The sequence below is a fragment of the Spermophilus citellus genome (genome assembly GCF_964194105.1).
Source record: "Spermophilus citellus genome assembly, chromosome: 3".
NCBI classification, from domain to species: Eukaryota; Metazoa; Chordata; class Mammalia; order Rodentia; family Sciuridae; genus Spermophilus; species Spermophilus citellus.
The window spans coordinates 51016061-51029794 of record NC_138184.1 but is presented as its reverse complement, the minus strand read 5'-3'; the positions used below and the strand labels follow the sequence as shown (position 1 = coordinate 51029794).

At 41.0% G+C, this 13734-nt stretch overlaps 1 protein-coding gene across 1 annotated transcript; it reads left to right on the top strand.

Annotated features, from left to right (window-relative positions):
• The first annotated feature begins 12 nt into the window (after positions 1-12).
• On the top strand, positions 13-13426 carry PHF7 (PHD finger protein 7). Its single transcript, XM_081288509.1, has 11 exons — positions 13-1215; positions 2246-2358; positions 4555-4607; positions 5369-5460; positions 9413-9514; positions 9954-10078; positions 10543-10702; positions 11244-11350; positions 11847-11963; positions 12386-12510; positions 12940-13426. The coding sequence occupies exons 2-11, from the start codon at positions 2315-2317 to the stop codon at positions 13164-13166; spliced, it is 1152 nt and encodes a 383-aa protein (XP_081144635.1). The 5' UTR covers positions 13-1215; positions 2246-2314; the 3' UTR covers positions 13167-13426.
• Positions 13427-13734: the final 308 nt, after the last annotated feature.

Here is a 13734-nt window from a genome sequence, read left to right as displayed (position 1 = left end):
GCGCGCTCGAAGACGGACGCGCATGTGTGGAGGGGCGGGGCAGGCGCGTGGCCGTTAGCGCGCGGCCGTTAGCGGTCGCGCTCTGGCAACGGTCGGCATCACGACCTTCTTGGTGGGCTACAGTCCGCGTGACCCAGCCCCTGTTTGCACGTTCGCCTCCTTCGCGGGGTGCAGTCACCGCGCGGGGCGGCCGCCCGTGAGGTAGCTATCACGGCTTGTGACAACGAATAAAGCTCCCGGACAGCGGCGCCCTCAACGATAGCTGGGTGGGCAGCCCCGGCCGGGAGCAGCGGCCCGTGAGTTATCGTGAGGAGCGAGCAGCGGAGCCCACCTCCGGCCCGACCCCGCATCAGCCGCCAGGCAGGCGCGACATGAGCCTGGTCTGGCACCCGCGGGATGGTCCTTGAGCCTCTTCTCCGGCAGTTACCTCCGGGGACGGTTGTGGCCACACCGACACGTATTTTCCAAATAAATCAGTGTTTATCTTGCGACGGCGGCGGGGCCGAACACGTTAATTTATTTTTCATTTTCTCAGCAAGCATTTGCCCAGCATTTTTACAGTGAAACAACTTGGTAAGCGTTTGGAGGGAGCAACCGCCGGGTTAGGAAATCACGGACTGAGCAGCTTGTGGAAGCCCGCATTGGCCACGCCCCTCCTCTAATATTTTGAAGATTGTTGCGTCTTGTAACTACCGGTGTGCACAGAATCCTACCCAAGGAACGTCGTGGTCCAGCGATGCAAACAACTGAAGTTTCAAGGTTTATTTCTATTGCTAGATGATCGGGATAGCCCCAGCAACTGAGAACCACTCAGTCATGTCAGCTACAGTGGGTCCCTTATGGGAACAGCAAATTTTAGCGCGTGCGCCCTTTTCTCTCCTCTTCCAGCCTGTCCAAGCGCTTTTGATGAGTAAGAAGGCGACAAATGTCAGCTTTTGCAACTGCAACTCATGGGTTAGAAGAGGAGATGGAGCAAGCACAAGGCGGGCAGGCTAGCCTTGGTCTTCTGAGCAGCTACTGCCTTAGAGTGGTATTCATGCAGAATAGTTGAAAGTCCCCGGAGGGATTCATGATCCCCTGCCTTGATCCGAGGCCATGGGTACTGGAATGACCTATTGGAGTGACTGGAGTGTGTCTCTGGAGTGACCTAATTCACCCTGCTCTACTTCTAAGAAATATTATCCTCTGACTAGACACAGTCCTTCCTTCACAGGGGTGAATTTGATTTCTTTTTGTCCCCCTTCACTTTCAGGGATTTACCCACCACCAATGAAAACCTCGAAACTTTCTAATCTGCTGACATTGGTGACTAGAGGAGTGGCAAGGTGTCATCCACTTTAGGGTATTTTACACTGCTCATATCTAGACATAGGTTAGGAACAGGCCAAACCTCAGTGGCCATTTGAGCCTGGTGAAAAGGAGTAATAGGAGCTAAGGGGCTGATTTTTCAGTGTTTTTTGTTTTGTTTTGTTTTGTACCAGGGGTTGAACCCAGGGGCACTTATCCACTGAGCCACATCCTGAGCACTTTGTCCATATTTTATTTTGAGACAGGATCTCACCAAGTTGCTTAGGGCCTCACTAAATAGCTGAGACTGACTTTGAACTCATGATCCTTCTCCCTCGGACTCTGAGTCACTCTCAGTGTTATTTTTTGAGGGAATTGTTGCTTTTATGCAGCCAAAACCTCATGCTCCTTTTTCTAGGAGAGAGCTACCTCACCTGGCTTTTACTTGGCAAATTGCACACTTGGGTGCAAAAGGTGACTTTTTTACTCATGCATTTGGTAGACACAAAGGAAACAATCACTTTTCTAGGTCAAGCGATGATTCCAAGTTCTTAAAGTGCTATGTGATAGCAGTACAACATGTTGGCCTCTGGAATCTGGCTATTTGGGTTGAAATCCCACCACTATTTCTCACTAACTCTGACCTTGGACAAGATAATTACTTCTTCATGTCTTAGTCTTCTTATCTTGAAAGTGGTCATAATAATAGTAACTAATGCATGTGTGTGTGTGTATGTGTGTGTGTGTGTGTGAGATAACATATATAAAGTACCTAGAACAATTCTTGACACAGTTTTAATAATTATTAGCTATTATTATTGTTGATACTGGGTACATCCCTTTTATTCCATCACAAGGGTTGAGAGGTGAAATGCACTATTGCTTTGATCCTGTGGAACTTGATAACCAAAATAAATGTAGGATTAAATTGCTGACCAAACCCTATTTATATTTATAGCTGGAAGAGCCTGTATTGTCTTCATAATACTATAGAAGAATTCAAGATAGGAGAGAGAGGCAGCAGCGAATGAAGACTATAAAAGAAAAGAAGAAGGAACGCCTAAGATTGAGGTAGAGTAGGTGACATAGGCCAGTTGTCCATTGACTTGTACAGTTGCACTTTTTTGCTCCCTTTGGCCTGGCCTGGTCCCGAGGAGTAGGATTGGACAATGTGAAAGCACATATCAATGTCCCAGGAAGCTGCCCTTTTACCTAATTCATTCCCTAGTTGCAAAGTTCTGGCTCTAGAACTTTACTACCTAAATTAATGTCCTGGCCCTACCGCTTGATACTATATTATCTGAGACAAATCATTCCTTTTTTTTTATTTTTTAAAATTTATTCTGATTTGTTATACATGATGGCAGAATGCAATTCATTTCATATTACACATATAGAGCACAATTTTTCAAGACACTGATTGTACACAAAGTATTTCACACTATTCATGTCTTATACTTAGGGTAATGATGTCTAATTCATTCTACCTTCATTATTACCCCCTTGCCCCCCTCCTTTTCCCCTCCCTCCCTTTTGCCCTATGTAAAGTTCCTCCATTCCTCCCATGCTTCCCCGCCAATCGTCATTATGAGCTAGCATCCTCATATCAAAGAAAACTTTTTGACCTTTTGTTTTTTGGGATTGGCTTGCTTCACTTAGCATTATATTCTCCAGCTTCATCCATTTACCTGTAAATACCATGATTTTATTCTCTTTTAATGCTGAGTAATGTTCCATTTTGTGTATATACCAAAGTTTCCCTATCCATTTATCTCCTGAAGGGCATCTAGGTTGGTTCATAATTTCGCTATTGTGAATTGTGCTGCTATAAACATTGATAAGGCTATGTCCCTGTAGTATGCTGTTTTTAAGTCCTTTGGGTTTATAAACCGAGGACTGGGATAGTTGGGTCAAATGGTGATTTCATTCCAAGTTTTCCAAGGAATCTCCATACTGCTTCCAGATTGGCTGCACTAATTTGCAGTCCCACCAGCAATGTATGAGTTCACATCCTCGCCAACATTTATTGTTATTTGTATTCTTGATAGCTGCCATTCTGACTGGAGTGAGATGAAATCTTAGTGTAGTTTTGATTTGCATTTTTCTAATTGCTAGAGATGTTGAACATTTTTTCATATGTTTATTGATGGATTGTATATCCTCTTCCGAGAAGTGTCTGTTCAGTTCCTTAGACCATTTATTGTTTGGGTTATTTGTTTTTGTTTTTTGTTTTTTGGTTTTTTTTTGGTGTTAAGTTTTTGAGTGCTTTGTATATTCTAGAGATTAGTGCTGTATCTGATGTGCTTGTGGTAAAGATTTGCTCCTATTCTGTAGGCTCTCTATTCACCTCACTGATTGTTTCTTTTGCTGAAAAGAAGCTTTTTAGTTTGAATCCATCCCATTTATTGATTCTTGGTTTTAATTCTTGCACTACAGGAGTTTTATTAAGAAAGTTGGGACCTAATCCAACATGATGGAGATTTGGCTCTACTTTTTCTTCCATTAGGTGCAAAGTCTCTGGTTTAATTCCTAGATCCTTGATCCACTTTGAGTTGAGTTTTGTGCATGGTGAGAGATAGAGGTTTAATTTCATTTTGTTAAATGTGGATTTCCAGTTTTCCCAGCACCATTTGTTGAAGAGGCTATCTTTTCTCCAATGTATGTTTTTAGCACCTGACGAATCATTTCTTTATGCCTCATCTATAAGATGTGCAAAATAATAGCAGCTACCTTCCCCACCCACCCATGCTGGGGATCAGACCCTAAGGTCTTGCACATGCTAGCAAGTGCTGTACCACTGAGCACTTGAACCCCAACTCAAACCCACTTTTTAGAATGTTCTATTCTGTAGTAAAAGGCAAGGTTAGTATCTAGCAATGGGTAATGCTTAGTTAACTTTGATATCACTTTAGTGTGCTTTGTGAAGGTGATACCCTTACAATTCAGTTTAGTATTGGCACAGTAAACAATAAAAGAGTAAAAGGGGTTTTACCACCCTCAGATAATTTAGTGGGTATTTTATGCTTTTAAGAATTATCAAAATAAGGGGCTGGGGAGATAGCTCAGTTGGTAGAGTGCTTGCCTCGCATGTACAAGGCCCTGGGTTCAATCCCCAGCACCACAAAAAAAAAAAAAAATACGAAAATAAGTTTATAATTTAGTCTTTAAATATTTTGGTTCTTTACCAGACATGAATGGCATTTAAGGGAAATGTTATAAGGGTTATCAATCCTCAAAGGGCCTCTTGCACTTCTTTCTCTTGTATAGGAAATCTGCCAGGACTAAGAAGGTAACCCAGAGGAAGCCATCTTCAGGGCCTGGTAAGAAAGATAAGGCTATGTTCAGCTGCTGCCTGCAGACCTCAGCAAAGAAGGCCACCTGTATAGGGCAGTAAACTTGGTTCTCTCACTATCAACCCTACTTGTTTCCCAGATTCTCTAAGGGCCTGAATAACTCACGGTCTGTAAATTTCATGTACAAAGTTAAAGAAACAAGTAAAGCCACTTAAAACCAAAAATTGTGGAGTAGTTGCAGCCAACTTTTTCAGTGTGACCAAAATTATATCAAATCCTAAATGATACTGAATAAGACCTCATTCTAACCTTCCTCCTTGCCAAAATGTCTGTCTTCCCAAAACAGATGGTTCCTGACTTAACATGGTATCACTTACAATGTTTTGACTTCACAGTGGTGCAAAACTGATATGTATTCACAATAGAAACTGTACTTAAAATTTGAATTTTGATCTTTTCTCAAGCTAGGTATATATGGTATGATACTAAACACTGGACAGTGGCAGTGAGCCACTGTCAGCCACACACCATGATGGGCAACCATCAACACTCTACAGCATGCTTTGTTGTTAAGCTGAGATGTTTGGTAGGTTAGATGTATTAAATGTATTTTTGATCGATGATATTTTCACCTTATGAAGGGTTTGTCTGTACATAAGCCCTTCATAAGTCAAAGAGCATCTGTATTCCTTCCTGTACTTATATGGTTAGCTCCCACTTCTCTTCCATTCTTGTGGATAAACTTGAGCCAAGCCTGTATAGTTAATTCTTAATATTCACTCTTCTAGTTTGCCGGCTATGCTTTCGAGAACCTGGGGATCCTGAAAAGTTAGGAGAATTCCTTCAGAAAGACAATCTCAGCGTGCATTATTTCTGTCTTGTGAGTACAAGCCTCCTTTACTTTGAATGTCATGGCATTTCCCATACAGACTATTTTGGCATCCAGTCTCAAATTTATAGTATTGTTTGTTTTCCTTAATAGGCTTTTTTTTAATCCAAAAAATATAACTGTAAAGTATATACAGTTAAAAGCTTCTTCCCAAAACAATATCCTCAATCTTTCTTGCCCTCCCCAAAGACAAATACTTCCATTACTTTGGGATATCCTTCAAGTTATTTTTTTCCCAGTATTCTTTTTTGTTAGGTAAAATTTGCATACTATAAAATGCAACCAATTTTAAGTGTACAATTTGGTGAATATTGACAAAAGTATATCTTTGTATAACCACCACCCTAATCAAACAGCATTTCCATCATCCTGACCTTTTCTAGATAGTTTCACCAGAGATAATCACAGTTGTGATCTATAGATTATTTCTGCATAATATGACTTTATATAAATGTTTTTAATACTTCTTAGTTGTAGATGGACACAATGCCTTTATTTTATTTTTATGTGGTGCTCAGAATCGAATCCAGTGCCCTCCACATGCAAGGTGAACACTCTACCACTGAGCTACAACCCCAGTGCAGACTTCATATAATTTGAACCATGATGTTTATACTTTTTCATCATTGGCTTTTTTTCCTAACACAATGTTTTGGAGATCCATCCATGTTGTTGCCTAGTAGTATTCTGTCATATGAATGTGTTATAGTGTACACCTGCTAGTGTACATTTGAATTGTTTCCATTTGGGAACTATTGTGAATAAAGCTGCTATGAACATTCATGTCCAACTTTTTTTGTGAACATGTGTTTTCACTTCTCTTAGGCAGATGTCTAGGAGTGGAATTACCAGTTGTATGCTAAATAGATGTTTAACTTCATGTGAAGTTGCCAAGTCATTTTCCAAAGTGATTGTACCAGTTTACACTCCCACAAGCAATTTATGAGAGTTCCAGTTGCATGATGTCTTGCCAAAACTTGGTATTGTCAGTCTTTTTCATTTTAACCATTCTACTGGATATATATTGCTATCTCATTATGGTTTTAATTTGCACTTCTCTGATAACTAAAGATGTTGAGCTTCTTGATCATTCTCATATTTTCTGTGAAGAATCTGTACCAATATTTTTGTCCATTTTTAAAATTCGGTTGTTTGGTCCTATAATTGAGTTGTAAGAATTGTTTATCTATTCTGGTTACAAATTGTTTTTCAGATATCTGTATTGTATTTTCTTCTGTGGCTTGCCTTTTCATTTTCTTAATGGCATGTTTTGAAGAACAAGTTTTTAATTTTGATGAATTCTTCTTTATTACTTTTTTCTTCTATGATTAGTACTTTTTGTGTGTCCTAAGAAATCTTTGCCTACCCATTGAATTACCTAGGTGACTTTATAAAAGTCAATTGTGAATTTGGATGATGTTTATGTCTTTGATCTATGTGTGTCTATACTTAAACCCTACCCCACTGTCTTAATTATTATTGCTTTGTAGTGTCTTGAAAGTAAGTATTATAAATGTTGTAGTCTTTTCCAATATTGTTTTGGTTATCAGGTCCTTTCCTTTTCTTTATGAAATTTTTATTAAGCTTATTAGTTTTTCTTTTCCAAGAAACTTCTGGGATTGTAATTAGGGTTACTTCAAACTTTGATTATTTTGTGGAGAATTATCAAATTCTTCCATGGACATAGTATATTTCTCCATTTATTTGGGTCTTTTAAATTTTTATATCGGCAAAGTTTTATAGTTCTTTATTTTTTAGACTTTTTTCCCACCCAATGGCTGGAATTGAACCTAAGGCTTGCACAATGTAGGCAAACATTCTACCAATGAGCTACATCCCCAACATTTTATAGTTGTAGTGAAAAAGTCTTGCACATCTTTTGTTAAATGTATTCCTAAATATTTTGTGGTTATGCTATTGTAAGTGACATTTTAAAATTTCATTTAAAGTTTGTGGCTGAATATAGAAATGCAGTCTATTTTTATATGTTGATTTTGTATCCTGAAATCTTGTTAAATTCACTTAGTTCAGTAATTATTTTTCTTTATTTTGTTGTAAAATGCCTTAGAATTTACTGTGTACATAGTCATGTTTTGTGAATAAAGACAGTTCTGTATCTTCTTTTCAATCTTTGTCTTTTATTTATTCTTCTTATTATACTGGCTAGGACCTTCAACCTGATGTTCAATAGAGGTGCTGTGAATGGTTTTCCATGTCTTGTTCTCAACATTATGGAATAGCTTCTAGTTTTTCATTATTAAAATATGTTCACTGTAGGTTTTTCATAGGTGGTTTTTATCAACTTGAAGTTTCCTTTTATTCCTTGTTTTCAGAGAATATCATGAATATGCATTGAATTTTGTCAAATGCTTTTTCCACATCTGTTAAGATGATCTTGATTTTTTTCTCATTTGTTAATGTGGTTTGTTACATCAACTGGATTCTTTAACATTTAGTGTTGAACTAATTTTGCATTGCTGGTCTAAACTCTACTTGATCATGATAAAGTCTTTATATAGTGCTGAACTCAATTTGCTAATATTTTGTTTGATTTTTACATTTATGCTCATGAGAAAGATAGATCTTATTTTCCTTTCTTGTAAGTCCTGCCCAGGTATCAGGGCTTGGTTAATTTTTGTGCATTACAAGTATATACATTTTAACTTGTATCTTTTTTTTAATCTCAACACATAATGCTACCTAAGATGTCATTAAATAAATTGCCCTATAAATACATATATAATCCAATAAGTTCTATTCCTTAGAACATATAGAACACATAGACCTAATTTTTTCTTTATAGCTCTTTGGTGTTTCATGGTATGGGTGTGACAAAATGTAATAAAACAAACCCCTGTTATTAAAGGACGTTTAGATTATGATATTTATTGATTTTTCTGTTTATAGCAATAACATATGATGATTGTATAAAATGTGAATACTTTATAAATAAAACAGAAATCTCTCTTATTATTCTAAAACCCTGAGATAATAATATTCATAACATAATATATAATATCATATGTTTTAAGCATAATTGGGAACATGCAGCTGAAATCAAGTGACCTAGAGTCGTCTAACACGGCAGGGTAAACTTTTCTATAATGCAGAAATAAGATAACCTGAACTCCCATTACACATTTCCTAAATACTTCAAGTCCAGCCCCCTCCCCAATACTTTTGGTAGATTCTTGGTGTGGAGGTGAGGTGCTGACATTCTCCCAATGCATGTAATAGATCAGTTTAGCTTCTTTTTCTTTGATTTCCTATTCCAGACACTGCTTTAGAAGTTTTTCAGAAACAAATGGCCCTTTGAAGGGTGTTTGTAAAAGAAAATACAATTCCTTTCCCTTCCCCTATAATGCAGAATGACTGTAGTCAAAAAATTTTTTAAATCCTGTTTATCTTCTTGTAAAACTCTAAGAAGGGCATTTATTCTGTACTGAAGGGACAATACAGGAGGAGGGGTAAGAGTGTGGGCCCAGGTGTAAATGACATCTCTGTTCCTCCTTACCATGTGACTCCAGCCTGATCACTACACTGCACCACATTGACCTCCTCTGTAAGATAAGGGTCACAGAAACTATGGTGAACATAAAATGGGAGTGTTTCTCCAAAGTCCTCAGCACAAAATAGGAAAGATGAAAAGCAGTGTAGCATAAAGATACAAAGAGTACAGGTTCTAGACTGCTAGGGCTTTGAACAAGTCACTTATTCCTTATAGAAAAGAGGGATTTTAGGGTACCCAATGGGTTAATATTTGAAAAGTGCTCAGAGTACCCAAACATAATGCTACCTAAGATGTCATTAAATAAATTGCACTATAAATACATATATAATCCAACAAGTTCTATTCCTTAGCTCTCTTACCCTGGCATTCTCGCTCCATTGCACTATGTTATTCATCATCAATGTTGACAGCCTTGTTTTGCTGCTTCCCCAGATCCTATCTAGCAAGCTGCCTCAGAGGGGCCAATCCAACAGAGGTTTCCATGGATTCCTGCCTGAAGACATCAAAAAGGAGGCAGCCCGGGCTTCTAGGAAGGTTAGAACCCCCTGCAATAGGGACCTCGGGGTAGGCCTTTTTTCAGACCTTTCTCAGAATCCCTGTTTCTGTTCTTTCCCTAATTGCTAGGTCAGAAGTCAAAGGACTTTTGGATTTTTTTGTTTGTTTGTTTTTGCAGTGCTAGGGATCAAACCCAGGGCCTTGTACATGCTAAGGAAGTGCTCTACCACTGAGCTACCTCACCTCTTGCCCCAGCCCTAGTCCTTGAGTCCCATTTTCCTCTGGGATGTAGTATTCTAAGTGAGAAGAGGGAACAGCATCCTGAAGACAAACAAACAAAAAAAGTGCCCCTTGAAACTCAGCTTTAGGGGCCCTGGACCTTTCACAACCACTAACGAAAGGAATGGCTATTCACAGATGTGCCACAGCATGTCTGTTGTCTTGGGGTACTGAGCACTGTCTGGAATCTCATTTGCAGATCTGCTTTGTGTGCAAGAAAAAGGGAGCCGCTGTCAACTGCCAGAAGGATCACTGCATCCGAAACTTCCATCTGCCTTGTGGCCAAGAAAGGGGTTGCCTTTCACAATTTTTTGGAGAGTACAAGTGAGTGAGGAATTGGAAAAGTCAGGCTGCTCTTTTGCAACTTGCTATTTAGGCACTAATGAAATCACAATCTGATTCTCATAGGCCTGTTTTGATTCACCAGTGAATCTGTTCCTCCTTTCAATAATGGGAAACAGAGTATTGACTTGAAGATTTCACAGGGGTTTCTTCTTGCTTCTCATCCCCTCCTTAAATTACAAACAGCTGGGGTTCTTAGACAGCTGCTCTGAAGTAAGTGGGGATTTCAGGAATGAGAAGCTGTGGAGACAATCCCGGGAGCTTTGCTCAGTGGGAAAGCAGCCATGAGAAGGCATGTGGCTGTTCTTCACCCTGCTCCTCCTCCTCCCTGTGAGTGTGGAGATTCACCAGGCACCAGGCGGGGTGACTGATTGTCCTCCTAGGCCAGGCGGCTGGAATCTGCATCAGTGACAAGCCAGAAACCAAATCTATTTACCCTGCCACAGATCATTTTGTGGAAAACATCGGCCAACACAGAACATCCAACAGGGGAATATGGGAGAGGAAAGCTGTGTCTTGTGTTGTGAAAACTTATCCCAAGCCATTGCTGAGAACATCCAGAGCCCGTGTTGTAGTCAAGCTATCTACCACCGCAAGTGCATCCAGGTGGGGCTTTCTCTGCCCTGAGGGAACCTTCCATAGTTGCCTTAGTTCTCTACATGGAACCAGAACACCCTGGGAATGCTCAGTCACATCTTAGCTTCAGTACACCATGCTGAAGGCCTCTGTGCAAAGTTGTTAGTAGTCAGAGAGCAGAAACTTAGCCCAGTCTCTGGTCATCCTTGGCCTATGGGACCTCATTCATGAAAAGATTTAGACTGAGCAAAATCCTCAGGATTGATAGAGCAAATGGAGTCATCCCAGAACAATTCAAAGAACCTCAAAAATCACATTGGGATAAAAGAAAAGGAAATGTATCCCCTACCTAGTCGGCATGCCAAACTCTATAACCAGAGATGACAGCTGAGGCATGCATGCCTGGGAACTTTCTTGAAAGCATTTTGATCCCGGGTCTGGCACCTGGATTTGCAGCCCTCATCCTAACCTACCCAAACTCCTTTCCATACCCCCATTGGGTGAGGGTGAGAGTGGAAAAGAAGGTGGTTAGTGTTTTTACCAACACAAAGCCCTTCTGTTTCTCTTATAGAAATATGCTCACACATCAGCAAAACATTTCTTCAAATGTCCTCAGTGTAACAATCGAGAAGAGTTTCCTCAAGAAATGCTAAGAATGGGAATTCATATACCAGACAGGTAGAGAAAACTGTAAAGCAGGAATTGAGCCAGGGAATGGGTTGCCTGGATTTCTAGAGAAATCACACTAGGTGAATGTGAGGATAGTTCAAAGAATGAAAGCAGCTGGGACACTGACATACAGTGAATACCAGAGGTGGGAGGAGCGCTTTTCAGAAGAAAAGGCAAGGAAAAAATGGATGGGAGATGTTTCTGGAAAAAAAAAAAGGGGGCATTTTGGGGATCAGGAGTCCCTGTGAGGTTGGTTCTTGAATTCCTGGGCAAAACTAAGGAACCCTCATGTTCCAGTCACCCTGCGTCAGCCCCCTCTCACAGCCAGGCCACTCACTTGTTGAAGGTGTTCAGGTAGCCTATTGGACTCCTTTGCTGTGCCTCAAAATCACACTGGGATAAAAGAAATGAGAAGTTTGGGCTTCTCCTTAGTTCCTCTTTGATGGACAAAGGCTTCACCAGCTGATTTTGTGTCCCTTATTCACTATTTCTTCTCCCACTGCAGAGATGCTGCCTGGGAACTCGAGCCAGGGGCTTTCTCAGAGCTGTATCAGCGCTATCAGCATTGTGATGCCCCCATCTGTCTGTACGAACAAGGCAGAGACAGCTTTCAGGACGAAGGGTAGGGAAAAGGCCCTGACTAGAAAGAGCTCTTGTCAGTGTCATCTTAGATCTTGGCACAGTTATTAGGAGCAAGAAGTTGTCGTTTATCTGCAGACCTCAGGTGAATGCAATTGCTAACCCCATTTTGACCAGCTCTGACTCATTTATGTGCAAGTGGTCCAGTCTCTCTTCATGGTCTGCTTCTTCCTGTGCCCAGTAGAGAGACACTCAGAGCCAATTCCTTTCCAAATCCACCTTATGAGTGGTTGTGCCTGCCTACAGGGTCCTGGGATCAGCACATGGTCTAATTCACACATCTGAGATGAGTAAAATGGATAGTGAAAGCCCTCAACATAACCAAGGCTGGTCCATAGCAAACATCCCCCAGAGAAGCAGTTAATGTCTCTTTGTTCCGACATCCCCCCTTGGCTCTCCCCATAGGAAGTGGCGCCTCATTCTGTGTGCTACGTGTGGATCCCACGGAACCCATAGGGACTGCTCCTCTCTTAGATCCAACAGCAAGAAATGGGAGTGTGATGAGTGTTCACCTTCTGCTTCAGCCATAGGTGGGCTGGAGGGATGGTCTGGTCTAAGAACTGGGTTGGGGCTGGGGAACTTGTGGTGCCTGGGGATGGAGGAAAGCAGGCCACCAGAGGGGGTTTTGGGAGCCTTAAGATTTGGAAGGAGAGGCCAGGTGTTGTGGCGCATGCCTGTAATCCCAGCAGTTCGGGAGGCTGAGGTAGGAGGATCGTGAGTTCAAAACCAGCCTCAGCAACTGAGTGAGTCCCTAGGCAACTCAGCAAGACACTGTCTCTAAATAAAATACACAGAAGGGCTAGGGTTGTGGCTCAATGGTTAATTGCTCCTGAGTTCAATTCCTGGTACAAAAAAAAAAAAAATGGAAGGAAAGTGGCTAGGGAGGGGCCTAAGGACCTACCTGCACCTGGGAGAAACAAAGGGTTGCATTTTCCTTCCCTTCCTTTCTTTCACCACAGACTACAGACCTGAAAACTCAAATGCTATTCCCTGCTGCAGCAGCACCTTCCACCCTCAGGAGCATTTCTGCAGAGACACCAGCCTGGAAGAGAATCCAGGGCCTTCTTGGACTGATTGGCCAGGACCTTCCTTAGTAGAAATTCCAGAGTCCTCTGGTGGCAGGAAGAACCACTCCTGGCAGTCCAAGGGTGTCAGAATCACTAAGAGGTGCAAAAAGTCCAAGTAAAAACTTCTGAGTAGTTGCTGCCAAGCACAATTGGGTACGAAGCAGCACTCCTCCATTGGATTTGGGGGAGGGAGCACTTTGGGACTGTGAGCCAAGGAAAGGGGGCCAGCAGTGAGACTAGAGCCAAGGAAAGAAGTCCCAAGGGAGCATAAGGAGCGCTCGGAGTCCAGATGCCAACAGTCAAGCGTATTTGTGGCTATGAGAATGCCTCTGCTCTTTTTTCCCCAATTCTCTCTCTTCTCTTCTCCCACCAAGATTCTTCCACCTTTATATGGTTTTCGTATGCCTCTTCTTAACTTCACTCAAGTTTGTTATTATGCAAATAAAGGTTTTTCTCTCCATTGAAGTCTCCTTATAAATTCACTCATGAATTTTTCCAGCATTTTTAAGGAATCTGGAGTGGGGCGTGTGGGGAAGTAAGGGAATAAGAAAAGTCACCCTTGTACTCCATAAAATTTAGTAAATTAATGTAGAAGTTTTACCTTAGAACCTAGGTATGTTTCTTTGAGAAAGAATCAGTTTGCAGGGAATTTGACATCCTAGGGCGAGTGTTTTAGTCACATTTCTG

Excerpts from the sequence above, each read along its gene's own strand:
- PHF7 (XM_081288509.1), top strand. The coding sequence starts at position 2,315 with ATGAAGACTATAAAAGAAAAGAAGAAGGAACGCCTAAGATTGAG. Across the intron at positions 10,703-11,243 it reads ACCACCGCAAGTGCATCCAG|AAATATGCTCACACATCAGC; the intron begins GTGGGGCTTTCT and ends TTTCTCTTATAG. Across the intron at positions 11,351-11,846 it reads GGAATTCATATACCAGACAG|AGATGCTGCCTGGGAACTCG; the intron begins GTAGAGAAAACT and ends CTCCCACTGCAG.